General features: G+C 57.8%; 1 protein-coding gene across 16 annotated transcripts in view; it reads left to right on the top strand.

Annotated features, from left to right (window-relative positions):
• The window catches only part of B3GNTL1 (UDP-GlcNAc:betaGal beta-1,3-N-acetylglucosaminyltransferase like 1), a 110,912-nt gene that overhangs the window by 38,365 nt on the left and 53,070 nt on the right, over positions 1-19,477 (top strand). For 11 of the 16 annotated variants that reach the window (XR_004280370.1, XR_004280371.1, XM_032319689.1 and 8 more), the window contains 4 exons: positions 402-467; positions 824-957; positions 2,519-2,585; positions 2,663-2,758. The exons of 1 other annotated variant lie outside the window; for it this stretch is intronic. Coding sequence is in view for 13 of the 15 variants with exons in the window: in XM_032319689.1 (XP_032175580.1) it covers positions 402-467; positions 824-957; positions 2,519-2,585; positions 2,663-2,758 (363 nt within the window). In the remaining 2 variants the exon portion in view is untranslated. Of the gene's footprint in view, positions 1-401; positions 468-823; positions 958-2,518; positions 2,586-2,662; positions 2,759-6,130; positions 6,881-19,477 lie in introns of those variants that run through there. 4 more of the 16 variants (XM_032319699.1, XM_032319691.1, XM_032319698.1 and 1 more) reach the window with 2 other exon arrangements.

Genomic DNA, 19,477 nt, shown 5'->3' with positions numbered 1-19,477 from the left:
GGTCTCAGTGGTGACGGCCACTGCCGGCTTCTGCACTCTGGCGTCCCCGACAGCGGCCGGTCCTATGTGTGAATGCCGCTGCATGGAGCGCATCCGTAGGTCCTCTGACGCTCGCGCGCTGGACTCCTTTCCCCAGTGGGTGGCGTGGCTGCGTCCTGGGGCTTCCTGTCCTCAGGCTGCTGGACGCCCAGGCCCTCTGGGTGCGGGGCCGATGGCAAAGCGCATGCCCTTGCGGGGATGGCCAGCATCCCCCCGCCAACTCACGGGGGGCCGGGCCTGGACGTAGAGTCTGTGCCACCTCTTCCCATCTCTTGCCCATTTCACTGTTGCGTGTTCTGTCGTTTTCTTTCTTGTCTGTGGGAGTTGCTTTACGTGACTTGAAACTGTGCTTTTCACTTTAGGACGACGTGATGATGCCTCAGAGGGTGAGGCTCCAGCTGGAGGCTGCTGCCCAGCACCCGACAAGCGTGAGTCCGCGTCCATCCCTGGGCTGTCCCCAGAACGTCCCCTGGACTGTCCCCAGAACGTCCCCAGACTGTCTCTAGAACATCCCCAGAACGTGCCCTGGACTCTCCCTGGGCCATCCCCCCGACTGTCCCTAGACTGTCCCCAGACCATCCCCAGACCATCCCTCTGGACCCCGCGGGCCATCCCCAAACTGTCTGCAGATCATCCCCAGGCCGTCCCCCAGATTGTCCCTAGGCTGTCCCCAGGTTGTCCCTGGACCATCCCCAGACTGTCCCCAGAACATCCCGGACTGTCCCCAGACCGTCCCCAGACTGTCCCCGGACCGTCCGCAGATCATATCCATGCCATCCCCCAGGCTGTCCCCAGACGGTCCCCAGGACGTCCCCAGGCTGCTGTACAGACTGAGTTTCCAGACTTCAGGGATCACACACAGTCCAGGATCCCGAGCGTTCTGCTAACTACTGGCTGCACATGCTCTCGGAAAGACAGGCAGGCAGCTGCTGTCCAGGAGGACTGGGCACGGCCACAAAGGCGCCATGAGGGGGGTCCCTGGTTGGGGAGACTTGCATGATTTTTCAAGATGTTACTATTGGAGAAACTGTGTAAAAGATACACGGGATCTCTGTGTTATTTGCACTACAAAAAACAAAGTTTCGTTAAAAGAACCAAACACAAAATTATGCAAGCAAAAACATTTTTTTTTTAAGATTTTATTTATTTATTTGACAGGGATCACAAGTAGGCAGAGAGAGAGGAGGAAGCAGGCTCCCCACTGAGCAGAGAGCCCAACACAGGGCTCGATCCCAGGACCCTGAGATCATGACCTGAGCCGAAGGTAGAGGCTTTAACCCACTGAGCCACCCAGGCGCCCCAAGCAAAAACTTTTCTTATGTCTTCGTTAGCATTCCTGCATTAATATAAATTAATCACCGTGCAGATGTGCTACAGACAGCTGAATTTAAGGAATTCAAGAGTCATGGTAGAACCTTTGACAATTTCTTTTTATGTGTTTATCTATTTATGTATTTACTTTAGAGAGAGGGCATGAGCAGGGGGCAGAAGGAGAGGGAGAGAGAGCACACACCTGCTTGGGCAGCCCCAGCCCCCACGGCCCCTGCCGCCCCTCCAACAGAACTCAAAACCTGGGGACAGCACCACACTTTGGCTCTGGGCTGTGTGCGGGCATTTGGGATGCCGGTGTGAGACTGCTCCGAGGTGGGGGGTCCCATCCTCCAGAGTCTGCTGAGGCTGGTCCCCACTGTAGGTGTCTGGGCCCATCGCTGCAGAAGGAGCCGCTCCCTCCGGGGGACACCCAGCAGCACAGGGCCTGCCCCCCCACCCCACCCAGGTGAGGCTCACAGGGCTCCTGTAAGGGCCCAGGTGTGGCCAACAGCCAACCCTGACCTGCACTCTCTCCTCCTCAGAGTGGTCGCTAAGACCTGCATCACCGAATCAGTCTCCTTATTAAGAAATTATCGGGGGGGCGCACCTGGGGGCTTCATCATTGAGTGTCTGCCTTCAGCTCAGGTCATGATCTCAGGGTCCTGGGATCGAGCCCCACATCAGGCTGTCTGCTCAGCAGGGAGCCTGCTCCCCCCACCCCCGCCTGTCTCTCTGCCTGCTTGTGATCTCTGTCAAATAAATAAATAAATAAATAATTTTAAAAAATAATTTTAATTAATTATCAGGGTGCCTGGGTGGTGCTTGGTAAGCCTCTGACTCTTGGTGTTGCCTCAGGTTGTGATCTCAGGGTCCTGGGGTCGAGCCCTGAGCCCTGTGCTCAGCAGGGAGCCTGCTCGAGATCTCTCTCCCTCGCCCCCTGCCCCTCGTGTCTGCCTGAGTCATGGTTCAGGATGAACTGCTGAGGTAGCCGGACCTCTGACCTTGTGCACAGATCATTGTAACTTGAATGCATTAACGGGGAAGGCTTGTCGGCTATAGCTCTAACCTGGGGTGATTTCATGGGTGCTGCTGGAACTGGCAGGGTAGGACCGTCCATCATGGGGTCCAGCCTGAACCCTGCATCTCCCTTTCCCCCATTCCCCCGCAGAGGATTTCCCAGCCTGATCAGATACGGGTCTTTGTTAGTTCCCTGCTGGTATGCTAGCTCTCGCCAGGTGAGACATCTGTGGGTAGGCGTGTGCCTGTCAGCCCACAGTGACTGTCTTTTAAGTTCTGTGTTGTTGTCTCACAGATTATTGGTTGCCGAGTAAGGAGAGAGCCCCCCAACTCCACTGAGCGATACACACGGTGGATCAACCAGCTAACGCCGGACCAGCTTCTTACTCAGGTACCCCTGCCCCCATCCGGGAGCCCCCCAGGACGTCCTGAGAGCTGTTAGTCCCTGTGTTTGCCTGACCTGTGGGTCTGGCCTGGGAAGGAACCAGAGCCAGCAGGCAGGTGCGGAAGGCCTGGCTGGAGGCTGGGGAGGGGAAGAGGTGTCCGGGAAAGGCCCAGGTTTCGGGCAGGACTGCCTTGGAGCAGGGTCTGAGGGAGACGCGCCTTCTGGGTGGGGCTGGCTGGAAAACCAATGTGCAGGCGGTGGTGGGACCCGCAGAGGAAGCGGAACTGTGTGCTCAGGTCCCAGGTTCAGGTCTGCCGCGGGGCTAGAGCCCCTGGAGTTTGCTTCTGTATCTGACCTGCCTTGCTAGCTCGTACACTCTGCTCCTCACACACACGCGCACGCACACACAGAAAGTGCTTCTGCATGTGGACTTCCTTGTCACATTTTGAGAAGATGAAGATCCCATGAATGGCCACTTTAGATGCCAGTGGGAGAGATTTGTTTTCCAGCTGCCCCAAAGCTCAACAGGCAGAACAGCCAGCACGTGGGCCCCGCGCAGCCTGCACCTTCCCCTCACAGGACGAGGGGGCCTACAGAGGTGGCTCCAGGCCATGGGTCCAGGGTGCCGCTCCTGCCTGCCCGTGCTGCTGGCCTACTGTCCCTGGTGGCTTCCCCGCTGGAGCGGAGAAGTCCCTCCCCTGTGAGGTGCAGGGCGCTGCTGCTTGGGGCCTGGCATCGCACATAGCCTTTTCCCCGGCAGCTGGTACAGTTGCCCAAGGGCACAGGGTGGGTTCGAGGGGCCAAACCTCATGACCCAGAGTCGCAGAGACTGTGGAGGGTCTGGCGGTGAGCAGCCCTTGCGCGGAGAAGCAGCCCACCGTCTGTGGCCCTTCCCTCCCGAGAGGGTGGGCCTGTGGAGCTCATGCTTCTGGAATGTGTGCCTTTCTATGGACACGGTCAGGACACGCACTCAGGTTGGCTTTTGTTTTTCTTAACCAAGATCACAGCTGAGTCAGTGAAGAGCTGCTAAGGGCTTCCTATTCCTAACTGGGGAATTCGGACTCCACATTCAGTGGGAAAGCTTCTGGCCTTGATTTGGGGCACCCAGAGGCTCCTTGGCAGGGCCAGGCCCCGCCCGGCCCCAGTGAGGGTCTGGAGACATGACGCTCTGCGAGTGCTGGAGCTCTGGCAGCTGTGTGTGTCGGCTGTGGGCCTGTGCGCTGGGTTCTCTGGTAGAACATGAGTCATGCGGGGGCTGTGTCGCCGAGCACCAGGGGTGTAGGTTACATGCCGTGGGCATGTCTGCAGCCAGAAATCCAAGTTTTGAGTCGAGGGCATTAAGCATCATAGAAATAATTAAGGCAGGGTCCTCTTCAATAGTGTTTTTCTTTATCAAGTTAAGGGAAGATAAAGTCTGACATTTTTCAAAAATAAACTGAAAGAAGCTGATGTTCTCTAAGCCATTGGTCAGTGCCATGGGTGCAGAAACCACCACCACCCACCAAGGGGAATAGGCTGGCAGCTGAGGTGGTAGGTGTCCGTCCTCTAATCTGATCTCATTTGTGAGGTGGGGAGCAGCACGATTCCCAAGGAGCCTGCATCTGCTGAGTCCGGGAGACCAAGGGGAGGCAAGGCCGGACCCCTCCCGGTCCCCCGCCCTGGGGTCTGGCAGCAGGGGCTGGAGGGTGCCGAGGTGGCTGGCCCCTGAGGTCCCGAGCTCAGCCTAACCGCAGGTCAGCACCAGGCCTGGTGAGCAGTGCTGGTGTCCTGGTTCTGCCGGGGGCCCCCTCCTGATCCACATGGCAGGGGTGCCCAGGGCTGGTCATGCCCCAGAGGCCAGTGGCCTCCATCAGCTTCATTACCTCAGTTCTGTTCACAGAATTAAAGGGTTTAAGCACAATATCCTGGCTCATTCTTTGACCCACTCATTTGAAGATATTTGGCAACACGCGTGATGGTCTCTATTGGCTGATTGAGAAGACGGTGTTGGGGGTAGAGCTCTGGGTGACAGAGATGCTCTCCGGTCCGTGGGGGACGCTCGGGTCTTCCTTGTATAAAGAGACTAAGTTTCACACTCCTCTACCTCTGTGTGCCTTCCCCTTGAAAGTTTGTCCTTCATAGTACAGTGATTTTATCTAATTCTAACCCACACTCATGGCACTTAAAAACTTACATAATTTGACACAGACTAAGCTGTACTGTTTTTCTTCATTTTTTTTTTTTTCCATTTAAAGGGGGCATCAGAAAGTGTATCTGCAGTAGATTCACAGAACTGACAACTTTCTCTAAAACATACTATGGAGAGGGGAAACTATATTAATGTCTGTTTCTCTATTAAACCCAGAAGCCACAGATCTTGGATCTAACATCAGAGTTTATTCTTGTTGCTATGTGGGTGTTAAAATGTCAGAATACTGGAACATTTGTTATCTGTCTAAAGATAGTCTTCCAACAAATTAGAAGTAAGGATAATAAACCACAGGAATCTGGAAATTAGTCATACAATCTCTGCTCTTCTCTGAGAAGAATTCATATCACTTCCTGGTAAGATACCACTAATGAGCCTGCGAATTTCATTAAATGCTCCATTCTCCTTTAACTGCAAGGCTTTTCCGTTCTGAATACAAACAACTCATTTTAAGTCTATAATCCATAGTTTTGTCTTTTTTAAGTACCAAAAGCATCTAAAAGCATCCGTCAATAACCATCTGTCCGTCCTGAGCCTTTTGTGAGTGCAGACTCTGCTTTGGGCAAGGGAGGCCAGTGCTGGTGGGCTTGTTTCCGTGTGTGTGTTCTGCAGGCACTGGAAGGAACTACATAGAATTTCTGGGAAGTGCACTTTCCGTTGCTGGCAAAACAAGGGGAGAGACAAAAGCAACCCCCAGGTCCCCAGAACAGCAGCATGCCCCCCCCCCCCAGCCTCTCCTGGAAACTCCTTCTTTTTGACTAACTTCTAGGAACCTGGATTATCTGATTTTTCAGTTGGTGACACATCAGAACCAGAAGGAGACAAAATCAAAAGGGAATCGGGAAGAACCCAGAGCTTCTGGGACTTCTCACTGCTGCGGCGCGGCCCCCATGCGCCCTGCGCACCTCCCTCCCTGCGCGCACTGCCCCTTACCTGTGCGCTCCTCCCCCGTGCGCGCTCCCCCTTACCTGTGCGCGCCCCTCCCCCGTGCGCGCTCCCCTTACCTGTGCGCGCCCTTCCCTTACCTGTGCGCACCCCTCCCCCGTGCGCGCGCCCTTCCCTTACCTGTGCGCGCCCCTCGCCCGTGCGCACTTCCCCTTACGTGCGCGCTCCCCTTACCTGTGCGCTCCTCCCCCGTGCGAGCTCCCCCTTACCTGTGCGCGCCCCTCCCCCGTGCGCTCACCCCCGTGCGCGCTTCCCCTTCCCTGTGCGCGCCCCTCCTGTGGTCGTTCCTGACTTGTGCAGGCGGATTTGCGGGCCAATCTGGCAAGGAGTCCGCGGACGTCAGCGGTCGGGTGGGAAGCCCGGCTCCGCGGAGGGAAGGGGCCTGCGTCGGGCCGCGGACGCCGCGTGGCGGCTCTGGCATCTCGGCGAGGAAGGGCTCCCGTTGTGACGCGTCCGGGTCTGGCTCTGGGTCCGCGGTTCCACCTCCTGGTGCGCGCACTTCGCGCGCCCTCTGCCGGGGCCTGAGCCTGAGCGTCAACCGCCCGCAGGTGAGTGTAGAAAGTAGCGGCGAGAATGCGTCAGGCCTCTTGGGTCTGTTGCATCTGCTTCCAAGAATCCTAAGAGCGTTGGGCGCTGCTTCTGCAGTTTTCTGTACCTCATTTGCACCTAGATCCTACGCTTGGGAGAGAGATGAAGGGGCGATACTAGCCTACGCCAGGCATCAGTAACCAAAGAAGCAGCTTCGATCAAATTGAAGCCAACGTTGCGCTCCTTACCAGTTAGACCGGGGCTGGCAGACTGGAGCTCGGGGCCACGTCTTCTCCTAAGGCGCACAGCCTTGCCCCCTTGTTTGTGCTGGTGGTGGCTGTCCTTGCTCAGGTTGGTGGAGCTGAGTGCCTGCGATGTGGAGGCTGCGGCCGGGAAACCTGGCCCCTTGGAGAAAAGCGTCTACCCTGAGCTGCGCAGCCGCGTGGGGGACTCGCCTGCACCTGGAGGTAACGTCGGGCATTTGTGCACGTGCTTGCCTGTGGCACCAAGGAGCCACCCAGACGCCGAGCTCTCCGGTAGGCAGGGGGCATCAGCACCGCTTCCCCCAGGGGAGCCTGAGGCGTGGCAGCGGGCGGAGAGCGGGTCTTGTTTCACCGCCTTGGCAGCTGTCGAGCAGGGACAGCTTCTCAGAACGTTTCAGCCGCGTGCCCTTCTTGGGCAGCGTGCTCTCTCGCTCACAAGAAGCAGGTCCAGCAGCTTGGGCAGCGGGGTGATTCTGTGCTCCTCCTCCCACTGTGTGGCGCGTGGAGCATGGCCCTCGTCCCGCAGAGCCCCGGTCAGCCGGTGGGGTCGGGTGAGGTCAAGGGCATGCCTATGGAACGTGTTCCCAGGGCCTGCACCTTGGGATCCCGAGAGCAGACAGGCACTGGTCACTGCCAGACATGGCTGGCCCCCGCCGTCCTCGTGGCCGGCCTTGGGAATCCCTGAGAGTCTGCCGCAGTGATTGGTGACTTTCCTTCACGTTGCATGGCAGGGGTGGGCGGAAGTATTTCCTAAGAAGACTCTTTTCCTCAACATTTTAAGATTTTGTTACCTCCTCCCACCCTCACTTGGCTTTTAAAGGAAAAACAAGTTTACTCGGCAAACCTGTTTGTCTTCCTCAAGTGCTTGAACTTAAGTTATTTGAATGATGTGGCCAGCCAGGTCTCCGTGGGGTCAGCAGATAACCGTGCTCACCTGGCACCTGACCCCGTGGTAACTTAAGTGTAGCCAGGGCAGGAGGGCATTAGTTGTTAGAGAATCGCAAAAAGGACTATCCCAGTGGAAGAGAAAAACCACAGCAGGTGTTTGTTGTGAGTCATTTAAATGATTTAAGGAGAGGACGTGCAGGAAGCCAGCCTCTGCCTTCCTCCAGGAGAGAGGGAGCTGCATGGTGACCGGTCTCCCCCCAGAAGAAAGAGAAACGTACCTTTTGGAAGGTCCCAGTCCCGGGTTTGTGTTGTCCGTCTTGTTCTGGGTCTCGTCCTCATTAAGAAACTTTGTTGGGTATGAGCCGTGTGTTGTGGAATGGCCGTTTGCTGTTTGCAGTTTAGTGGAAGTAAAGAATGAGCAGGAAGCGTTTCCAGAGGAGCTAGGTGTGTCCAGTCTGGAGATGTACGGCAGGCAAGGGCCCTTGAAATAAATGGGGAGACTCCAGGAGCTCGTTTGCTGTGTGTGGTTAGACCGCTCAGGTCTGGGGGAGGCAGGCGTCCTGTGTTCTCAAGTATGCCTGAGGCCAAGACAAAACACAGTCTCTCAGGTGTAAGTTGTAGGAGACCCTGGGGTCTTTGAAAAGTAAGGAATGGTTGTGGAAGCAAAACCAGAGGAGAGCTCGATGAGCCGATCTGTCCTTTGGATTTTGAAAACAAGTGGCTTGTTCTGATGGGACCAGAGGAGATGAGCCTTCTTTACTCATTCTGTTCCATTTTTGTTGTTTTATTCCTTTGTCCTTTCAGAAGGGGAGGAAAGGTTGAGAAGAGCTTGTGTCACGCTCGCCTGGTGTGGCCCCAAGCCCCAGCCACCTTCCTTGGACATGGGAGAGGGGTCCCTCCCAGGCTCCTGGGCAGAACAGGACGGTTTCCTGCACTCGCCTGGCCGCCGGGGGTCGGTGCGTCCTGGGTGTGCAGCCTGCATCCACCCAAGAGCCCCACAGAGCCATCAGCCTTAAGAGGCTGGTGCAGTAGCTAAGGCAGGGACTCGCCCTGTGAGTATCCATACTTCCTGCCCAGCGGCCAGCAGCTCGGTGCCCAGAATTCACAGGAGCTCTGCACAGGGACGCTTCCTGGCTCTGACCGCACCGCTGTGGCTTGCTGGGTGTTGGTTTTTTTAAAACCAACACAGATTTATTCACGTACAGCTCTGGGGGTCAGAAGTCCGATATCAAGGTGTGGGCAGGGCTGGTTCCTCCTGTTCCCTCCGATTCCAGCCTCCCAAGCGCCACGTCCTTGGCTTGTGTCCGCTTCCTCTGACCTGCTTTGATGTTCCCTCTCCTTTTCTCTCTCATTAAAGAGATTATTAAATTGTGGTCAAACATACATGACACAACTTGTCATCTCAAATTTCAGCTTGGTGACCCTGCCGGGGACTGTCCCCAGCCAGTGCTGACTCCCCATTAGCCCTCCCCCAGCCCTGGTAGCCTAGCCTGCTTTCCCTCCAGAGTTTTCCTCTTCCGGATACTCTGAACAGTATCTGTCCTTGTGCGTCTGACTTCCGTATCATCATGTTCCCAGGTTCGCCGTGTTATAAAGGGTCCGCTTCCTGTTGTTTTACAGCTAAACCATATTCATCACGGGAGCGTTCTGTCTGCCCCACATCGTGCTTACCCATTTGTGCTGCGACCGTCCCTGGGTTCCTTCCACCCTCTGGCTGTTGGGAACATCGCCTTGCTTTGTGTGTGCCCCTGTTTCGACAATTCTGTGTTCAACGTTTGAGGAACTTCCGAGCTGTTTTCCACAGCAGCTGCTCCATTTTATGTTCCCACCGGCCGAGTATGAGGCTTGCCTGCCGTTCTGCTACTTCTCGTCAACACTTGCTGTTTTCTGGTTGCCATGTGAATGGACGTGAAGTGCTATGTCGTGGTTTGATTTGCATTTCTCTAACGATTAGTGATATGGAGTATTTTAATGTGCTTCTGGGCCATCTGTGTATCTTTTTTGGGGAATGTGTTCTCGAGTCTTTTGCCTATTTTTTTAAATTTGGTTATTTGCCATTGAATTCCAGGCACTCTTTGTATATTGTGGATGCTAGACCTTTATCAGATGTGTGGTTTGCAGATACTTTCTTTCATACTGTGAGGTATCTTTTTATGCTCTCCATTGTGTTCTTTGAAGCAGATAAGGTAATTTTGATGCAGTCCAATTTGTGTAGATTGTGGGGTGGGGGTTATATGTGCTTTTGTTGTCACATCAAGAAATCCTTGCCTATCCAAGGTCACAAAATGTTTCCTTGTAAATTATTATAGTTTCAGCTCTGACATTTGGATCTTTACCCCATTTTGAGTTAATTTTTTGTGGATGATATTAGGGAAAGGTTCAGCTTTATCCTGTGCCTGTGACCATCCATCTCTCCCAACACCCTCGCTGAAAATCAGTGGGCCATTTGCACGGGTCTGTTTCTAGCCTCTGTTTTGTTCTGCTCATCTGTCTGCATGGCAACACCACACTGTAGTGATTACCATAGCTTTGTGGTAAATGTTAAAGCTCACTCTGTGGGCGCTTGCTTACTTCATGAGGACTGTGAGTCCTCCAACCCTGTCCTTGCTTTTCAAGCTTGTTCTGGCTACTTTGGGTCTCTTTAAATTACATGACCTTTTTTTTTTTTTTTTTTAAGATTTTATTTATTTGACAGCGATCACAAGCTGGCAGAGAGGCAGGAAGGGGGTGGGGGGGCAGGCTTCCCGCTGAGCAGAGAGCCCGATGCGGGGCTCCATCCCAGGACCCTGAGATCGTGACCCCAGCCGAAGACAGAGGCTTAACCCAGTGAGCCACTCAGGTGCCCTTCCATGACTCTTATGATGGGTGTTTTCTCTCCTATGGAAAAGAATAACATTTAATGACTTATAAAAAATAGATTAGATGAAAACAGTCGCGACTTAGACAAAGCTGTGTCTTCTAGACTCTCATGGGGGGGAAAACCTTCTGACCTGGCTTCTGACCTGGCTTCTTTTAAGTTCTGCCTTTAATTGATTTTTGAAGACCTCCAGTCCTGGGGAGGTCATCCTAAAAAGCGCTCAGTGAAGAAGTGCACTTGGTCCCCTGGGAGCTGGCGCTGGGAGAGGAACTCGGGAGACGCCTCTCAGTCCCGACACGGGTGTGCGGGCACCAAGTCGGAGCCCCCATCTTCAGGAGGGCACAGCTGGCCTCCGCGAGGGGCCCCCAAAACCTCCCCCTCGCTCGGGCTGAACCGCGTGGGACAGGATGCGGGGGCCTCCCCCAAAGCAGGTGAGGGGAGGAGGGCCCAGGAGCGCGGGGGTGAGGGCACCGTCTGGTCTCGTCCGATGGGGTTGGGGGCGCAGGGGTCCGCGGGAGGGGACGGTGCGCGCTCTGGGAAAGGCCGGAGAGACGCAGCCCCGGGAACTGGCGGGTGTTGCGCCCTCGCCCTCGGCGCTTTCGGGAACCGGATCGACCCGGGTGGGCGAGGCCCGAGGGAGGCCCTTGTGCTGCTGGAGGCCGAGGCCCGGGAATCGTCTGGTTCGCTGCGGGGTCGGAGGAAACGTTCCTTCCTCGTCCCCCGACGGGAAGTGGAAAGGTCAGTGTGAAGGTCAAAGCACGGAGCGGAGGAAGCCTGGACGGGCCTGGGGGAGCGCGGGGCGGGAGCCTTGAGCCTCGGCCGCGGCTGCCTCCTGCTCTGGGCACCGGAGACGCCCCGTGACCGCACGGAGGGGCCGAAGGAGCCTGTTCCTAGCCCGGGGCTGGAGCCTGTTCCTAGCCCGGGGCTGGCGGTGCCCCCGGTGCTCTGGGGTTCCCTGTGCGCGGGGATGACCGGAGACCCGCGGCGCCGCTGCGTTCCCGCCCCGGGGCCCCGTGCTCACGCCCCGCTGCTCGTGCCTGTGCGCGCGCGCGCTCGTTCCGGGGCTCCGGCGTGCGTGCGGGAGCGTGTCTGTGTGCGTGCGCGCGCTCGTTCCGGGGCTCCGGCGTGCGTGCGGGAGCGTGTCTGTGTGCGTGCGCGTGCTCGTCCGCGGCGGCGTGCGTGCGGGAGCGTGTCTGTGCGCGCGCGCGCTCGTTCCGGGGCTCCGGCGTGCGTGCGGGAGCGTGTCTGTGTGCGTGCGCGCGCTCGTTCCGGGGCTCCAGCGTGCGTGCGGGAGCGTGTCTGTGCGTGCGCGCGCTCGTTCTGGGGCTCCGGCGTGCGTGCGTGCGTGCGCGCTCTGGGGCTCCTCTGAGCCTGCCCGGCCCGCAGGGGCTGTTCCCGCCGCTCGTCTCCGCGCGTGGACGGTCCGTGGGACGCGCCGGTGAGAGCCCAGGGCGGGGCGGAGGGCCCTGCGGGCCGTGGGGCGCGCGCACGCGGGGACGGAGGGTGAGCCCCGGGGGTGCCCTGCGAGGCGCTGAGGGGGACGAACGGGGCCCACGGCCGCTTCACGGTTGGCCCGGCGGTGGCCCGGCGGTGGCCCGGCGGTGGGCGGGGGCTGCGCACTAGACCCCCCCCAGGCGCCCCGACGCAAGCTCCGAACTTGCGCCCTCCGGTCCCTCGCCGGCGGCCCGGGGCGTCCTGTGCCTTCCCCTCCCGAGGGGCGCAGGGTCCGGTGCGCTGGGCCTGAGGACGCTGACGAGCTCGTCCCCGAGCGAAGACCCCGTCCGTTCCGAGTGGACGAGGACGGGGGTCTCGCGGCCCGCGGTTGTCCCTGCGGGACCGTCCCCTGGGGTCGAGGCGGCCGGCGCGCGCGTGGTCTGCGCCTGGGAGCATCGTGTGGAGCCCGAAGCCCCTGCGCGCCCGTGACCCCGGCCCTGCTGTCTGCGGAGCTGGACCCGCGCCTCCACCCACCGCCTCCTCCGAACGACCCGGCCACAGGCCTCGGCAGGAGGCTCCGCGTGGCGCCCCTCATGGCCCAGCGACCCGCAGTGCAGCCTGGAGCCCCCGCAGGGTTCAACGACCCCCAGGGCCTCCCCACCCAGACCCGGGGCATCTGCTCCGCGGTCACACTGCCGGGGACTCTGAGGAAAGGCCACGTGCACGCGGGCGCTCGGTACCTGCCACACAGCGCGCCCGGGAAGGCCCTCCCTTAAGGGTCCTTGCGGGGCTGCTGTTGGGACCGCGCCTTGGGCGACCTACCCCGCAGAGCCACACCTGCCTCCCAGGGCTGCCGTCTTAGCCGTCCGTCCTGGGAAGGGCGTCCCTGCCCTTGGGAAGAAGACTGGCCTGGAGTCCCTGCACCTGGGTTTGGGCCCCTGGGCTGGGCCCTGGTTGGGGCTAGAAGCAGGCCAGCAGACACCCCAGAATTTCAAGAGCTATCTGGAAACTGGAGCGCTGTGGGGTCTGCACACGGCCACACAGGAGGGACCTGCGACTGACCCAGGAGCACAAGTGTGCTCCAGGAAGACGGGAGAGCCTCACGGAGAGTGAGTCCTGGAGCCTGTCCCTGCAGCCTACACATGGGCCGGTCACCTGAGGTGTGGGGAGCGTCACTGGGTGGCCAAGCCTGCGGCATGTGCAGTGTCCAGGTGCCCCGCTCGCTTGGGGGCGGAGAAGCCGTCCGTGGCGTCTGCCACCACGTGGGCACAGGTGGGCGCAGCAGAGCCCTGGGTGACTGCCTCTCTGTAGACACCGTCAACAGCCAAGGGGAACAGGGTTTCAGAATTTAAAGGGAAGTAACGTTGAGAATGACGTACGGGGGAGTCTCAGCGAGAATAGAAATTATCCTAAAACAGAAGAGTCGGAAAGTACGTACTTGAAATTGAAACAAAAAGCCCATTGGAGGGGCCCAACGCCACACATGAGCTCGGAGGCGACAGCACGTACAGCCATGGGGGGCCGAGCGAATAGTGACGCGTCTGGGATCCTCTAGGGGGACGGGTGATGGGGGCTGCTGGCACGTTAGTGTCCTAAACTTAGTTTGGAAGTAATTGCTAGTTTCTCCCCCTGTATGTGTCTGGACTTTGTCACTGAACAGAGTCCATCCAGCGCGGCCGCCAGCGGAGTGCAGCCCCCGGGAGTGCAGCAGGGGTGAGGCACTCCCACAGCAGGGGTGGAGGTGCGTAGATCTAGGGGGCTCTGGGGGGTCTGGAGGCAGCCCCGCAGGAGGCAGGCTTAGGGGCTCTGCTCCCCATCCCATGCCAGGCTCGCCCCTGCCATCAGCCTTCCTGCTGGCGGAGCCCCCCACACCCAAGGGCCAAGTCTCCTCCTTCCCGGACTTGCTTTACCACTTGGCAGATGAGGCACCAGAGGCCAGATTTCAAATTTCAAGAAAAGTGGGAGTTGTACGTTTATTAAGCAAATTTTCCTGCTCCTGCTTACCTTGGAGAGCAGCAGTCCGGTCCCTGCAGGATGTGTGGCTCAGAACCACCGAGCCGCCCCAAGAGGCAGAGGCTGGGCGGCTGGAACAGTGGTGCCCAGCACACACACCCAGACCCACGCGGGGTGTGAAGGGCTTGGGGGTGTCTGAGCTTGGACCCTCGGGGGGTTCACTGTAAGCACAAGGGAGAAGTTGTTTTTTACCTTACACCGAATTAGTTCACGTTGTGATGTGTCAAGCTTGCGTGAACAGGGCAAGGAAACGCAGGTAGGTTTAGAGCTGGAGCTGGCAACTCAAGTCACCCTCAGCACTTGCGTTTTCTGGATAAAACAAAGGAAGAGCCGCCGGTGAGAAGCGTCCAGGGTAGTCTTGTTGCCCAGACGCACCCGTGAGCTCCAGCACCTCGTCCGGCCTTAGCTGGTGTGGAGCGCGGGGCCAGCGGCGGTGGGGATGGGCTGGGCCGGCGGCAGTGGCGAGAGGAGCCCACTGGCCCAGAGCAGCAGGACCTGCCCCGTCCGCCGTGGCAAAGATGTGACGCGCACCCGGGAAGAGCTGGTCCTGGGTCACCCGCGTCAGCGAGAGCTCCAGATGCACGTGGGAACCCGGCCCTTGGGACAGACTTTTCTCCAGGACTCCCTCTTGACTGTCGCCCTGACAGGCTCCTAGCACTGAGCCGCGCAACCCTGGCTCCCTGTGCACACCATTCTATTGCGGGTGAGCACACACGCCCTGTACCTCTCCGCACAGACCTCACACATGCCAGTGCCTGCATCCTGTGTGAGAAAGGGCAGAGGTCACCTCCCGACCACGGTGCCTGGAGCTGGCCCGGCCCAGCCACCTCTGCCTGCTGCGCACACGGACAGGACCACCAGTGCCTGTGTGTGGCCCGCGGGCCCTCTGCCGGCTGTGCCTCTGAGGGACTCCTGGGCCTGGGAGCCCAGAGGGGTCTTTGCCTCCATGAAGGGCTTGGAGCTTGAGAAACTAGGTGCTGCAGCCCTGAGGAGGAACCGCTCTCACGGAGTGAGGGCCCTGCACCCACAGGCTGGGCGCCAGCGAGGTGTGGCCCGTGGGCACTGCGCCGTCCGTGGCTCCTACCCCAGTGGCCTCGGGCCGTCTCCAGGTCCACATGCATTTTGCAGCCAAAGCCATTCCCGTCCAACAGCCGGGTTGGCAGAGACCTTCTGAAATCTGAAACCCTGTTTTCTTCAACTCCCTTCCCGCAGGAGAAGCAGGGTGTTGGCTTTGGCTGCGGACGTTTCTGGGAGTCTGCCACGTGGGGCTGCTGACCCCAGCCCCTGTGTGCACCCGCAGACAGCCTCTGGGGTCGCTGGCCTTCACCCCTTCTGCTTTGGTTCCTGAGGGTGAAAACACAAGGGCCCGGCCAGGGGCAGCCGGTCCGTGGAGGACAGAGTCATGTCCGGCATCGCAGGCCGAGCTGAGCACCCTAAGCTGCCCCCCTTGAGCCGGGTGGCTCTGCTGTCCACAGGAAAGCTTCCTGGGTGGGCCCATGAGCCTCGGGCCGTGGTCATGGCAGGCCTAGTGTGGCCACACGGGGTGGGGTGGCCTCTGAGCCCTCCTGATTCAGAGGCAGGTCTGTCCTCCTGGGAGCCTGAGTCCAGAAGCCGGCAGGCGGGCTGCACACCGTGCGGGAAGGTCAGCGTCGGTGGCTGGCCGCAAGCGTCTCAGACCTGGGCTGTGCCGGGGACTGCGCTCAGGAAGCGCCCGGGGAGGGGGGACAGGTGCAGGAGGCCAGGACTAGCCAAAAGGGGGCAGACGGCATGTGGGGGTCTGGGCAAGAACATTGTTCCAGGGGCTGGAGGTGTCTGCTGGGTGCCGCCGGGGGGCGCCGTGGCCCCTGTGGTTGGAGGGAGGGAGCCCCAGTGTGATGCCCAGGGCCTGCGTGGCCATCCAGGGCTCAGCAGCCGGGGGAACCCGTGAAGGGCGACGCGTGCAAGGCTGTTCCTTTCCAGCCGCTCTGACTGTGGACCTCTTAGCATGCTCCGGAAGGTTCCCTCGGAAAGGACTGCTGCAGCCCAGAGCCTCAGTCCCAGCCTGGGCCGCGGTGAGTCTGCCCGTGTCTGCGCCCGCGCCTGGTCTTTGTGCCCCGCGGAACGTGTCGGGCCGTTCACCCTCGCGCCTCCGTGGGGCGTCTGCAGGCCCCGCGCACACCGTTGCTCTTCCCCGTTTCCCCGAGTTGTGAGAGTTCTCTCGGACTCCAGAAACACGTCCCTCCCCAGATCGGTGTGCCCGGCGGACACGTGAGCGTTCCCTCGGAGCCCCTGGGGTCCCTTCGTTTCTTACCTGATCGTTCGAAGAGGTGACGTTTTCAGTTTGGATGAAATCCAGGCTATTAATACTTCCTTTTCATCTTGCAGAATTTTGCTCTATTTTATAAAAATTGCCTAGGCTCCACTTGCAAGCATTTCCCTATGTGCGTCTTCTAGAAGCTTTGTAATTCTAGCACTCGCGCCCGCTTTGAGGTATATGCCGCGTGTGGGGTGAGGTAAGGGTTGGTCTGCTCGCCTCAGATCCGGCCCCGCTCTGCCTTCTGTGCACAGTCCGGCCCGATCTGTTGTCCCGGGCAGAGCTGGCGCACTGCCGGGCCACCACGGGAATGGGCTGTCCGGTCGCCATCCCGGTCCAGAGGCCGGTTTTTGGGCTTTCACCGCAAATGAGATGGTGGCCCTTAGCAGGCTGAGTAGATTCCTTTCTGTTCTTGGTGTTCTGAGAGGTTGTGCCTTGTGCCTTGATTGGGTGTTGCGTTTTGTCCAATGCTTTTCCTGTTTCTATTAAAATGATCATTTTTTTCCTGATTCTCAAATGTTAAACCAAACTTGAACGTGTAAGATCAGCGCATCGTGGTCAAGACGGGCGCGTGTCTGGATCAGATTGTCGACAATCTGTGAGGGACTCGCGCGCCTCTGTCCACGAGGGACAGCGCGTTGTGGTTTCCTTGTGGTATTTTTGTCTGGTTTTGGCCGCACGTTAATTCTGACCTTCTGAGACGGGTTGAAATACTCTTCCCTCCCTTATTTTATGAAGGTGTTTGTGAGATCGGTGTTCTCCCCTGCTTTAATGCTTGGTAGAATGCACCCGTGACGGTTTTAGGTTATGAGTTCCACGGTTTAACTGTTTGGCTTTCTGTCTGAACTGGCATCTCTCAGGGGGTGAGTCCGCTGTATCTGAGCTGTTGAACTTCCTGGGCTAAGTGTGTTAATAATCCCCTTCTCCCCCGTTTTGGCTGACTTTTGGCCCGTCCTGCTTGGGCCTGTGCTCGCTTGCTCCCAGATGCCCTCCCTCTGCCCAGAGGTGACCGCCGTCCCAGATCGGCCTCTGCTGTGTGTCTCCTACTTCTTTCAGCCGTCTGCGTCGCTGAAGAAAGATCGATTGCTTTATAGACAGACGCTTGGTTCTGACCAATAGGAAAATAATGAGCCAAAAATGCAAGCCCAAATAGAGTTAGTGGTTTTTTAATGGTTATATTAAAAAGGTATAAAGTAGTAGATGAGTTTAATTATAATGATATATTTTATTTAACTAATATACACAAAATGTTACTTCAACACGGAACCAATAGAAAAAGACCCATGAGATATAATGTTCTTTTTTCATACTAAGTCTTCAGAATCGTGTGTGTGGTTTTGTCTGTTTGTTTTAAGATTTTATTGATTTATTTGACAGACAGAGATCACAAGTAGGCAGAGAGGCAGGCAGAGAGAGAGGGAGAAGCAGGCTCCCCGCTGAGCCTAGAGCCCGATGCAGGGCTCGATCCCAGGACCCTGAGATCATGACCTGAGCTGAAGGCAGATGCTTAGCCCACAGCCACCCAGGCGCCCCCAGAATCATGTGTGTTACACTCACTGCCTGTCCACCAGGCCGAGCTCCCACACCCGAAACCCATGTGCTTGGGGACTGGGCATCAGGTGTTCAGCTGCAGGCAACCTACCAGAAAATGCCTGTGGATTTTCACGAAGTAGGAGTTGAAAACAGGATGCCTAGGTCTTGCTTTGCAAAAGTTCCCAAATAGCATTATGAAACCGGTTTTTTCTTACAGTCAAATAAGGAATGGAGCACAGTGTGGGGACTGATATGTTTGGGTTTGCTAGAAAATGGGCCCGTCTGTAGTGTTTGGGGACGGGGAGCCCCTGGATTCCAGGACCCTCGAAACCCCCTATACACCAAAAACCTGATTTGCAGAAAGCAAGGCACGTGGTCCCTGACAGAGCCAGACAGGCCACCCCAGGGAGCTGGTCCAGCTGCAGGCCCGCTGGTCTGATTTCTGTCTCTAGAGATTAGAAGTCCTGTCTTTAGGGTTTTGTGTAGATGAAGGTTGCCTTCCTTGACTCCGTGAAGGCCACCACTGCCTGTCTACTCACGGCTGTGCTCGGAGCTGCCGAGGGGAGGCCCCCTGCGCTCTGTTCCATGGTGTCTGTCACTCGTGTTGAATAACATTCGGGTTGCTTCCAGTTTTGTCCGTTGTGCTTGCAATGTTCGCGGGTTTTGCGTGGACATAGCTCTTGTTTCCCTGGGACATCCAGGGTGGCATGGCTGGTTGTGCAGATAGTCTGGGCACCCGTACTGCTGTTTGCAAGTAGGAGTGCGCACCGTCCCTTCCCCGTGTCTGAGATTGCGTCTGGTGGTGTCCGTCTTTGATGTTAGCATCCGTGGGGCTGTCTTGTGTCTCATTACAGCCAGATTTCCCTGCCCCTGGCACCACTTCCCTTGACCCCAGGTGAGGAGTGGGGAGAATGCTCTGCCGTTTCCGGACACCCCTGGAAAGTTACCATATGTAGGACAGGGTCTTAGTAGAGGGGCCTGAGGGTCTTGTGACGGGAGACGGCAGGCACGCAGGCACGCAGGTGCTGTGAAGATGAAGGTCCTCCCAGACCGACCCGCCCGAACAGCAACACGACCCTGCTCAGCACCCCAGCAGCCTTTGTCGCAGAAATGGACCAACTTGGGGAAAAAAAAAGAAGAAGAAAAAAGGTAAGAAATTGACCGACTTATTGCAAAATCTTTTGGAAATGGAAAAATTTAGAACAACCGAAATCCACGTGGACAAGAGCAGAGTTAGAGGCCAGCACTGCCGGCCTCCATGGCTGTGTGTCGGCACAAGGACAGACACACAGACCACTGATCTCTTATGGACAGGGTCAGTGGAGAAGATGTCCTGGGACAGCCATGTGTCCACGTGCGAGAAAACTGAACTTGAAAAAGCTCACACCATTTATAACAAGTTAGCTTAAAACGGATCCTAGGACTAAATGCGAAACTTAATACCATGAAGCTTACGGAAGAGAACAGAAAAAAACTTCCTTGTGATCGTGGTTAGGCAAGAAGCCATGGGGTGAGACACGGCTGCTCCGGTCCCAAGAGGGACCCCGAGAGGGACCCCAGTCCCTGGGGTCTGGTGGGCTTCATCAGCCCAGTGGATGTTGTGAAGGATGAACCAGGACACTGGGGTGTGGCTGCACCATGTCCAGCAAAGGCCTCGAGTCCCCAGTGGGAGAGTTCCTCGGAGCTTTGCGGAGTCTGAGGACACAGACATCCCAGTAAAAAGGGGACCGGTGACTTGAACGCGTGCTCTACCAGGTTTGGTGTCTGGACAGCAAATTAGCAC

Source organism: Mustela erminea, chromosome 18, assembly GCF_009829155.1.
Source record: "Mustela erminea isolate mMusErm1 chromosome 18, mMusErm1.Pri, whole genome shotgun sequence".
NCBI classification, from domain to species: domain Eukaryota; kingdom Metazoa; phylum Chordata; class Mammalia; order Carnivora; family Mustelidae; genus Mustela; species Mustela erminea.
Note: the sequence above shows the minus strand (reverse complement) of the source record. Positions and strands in the feature narration are given on the sequence as shown.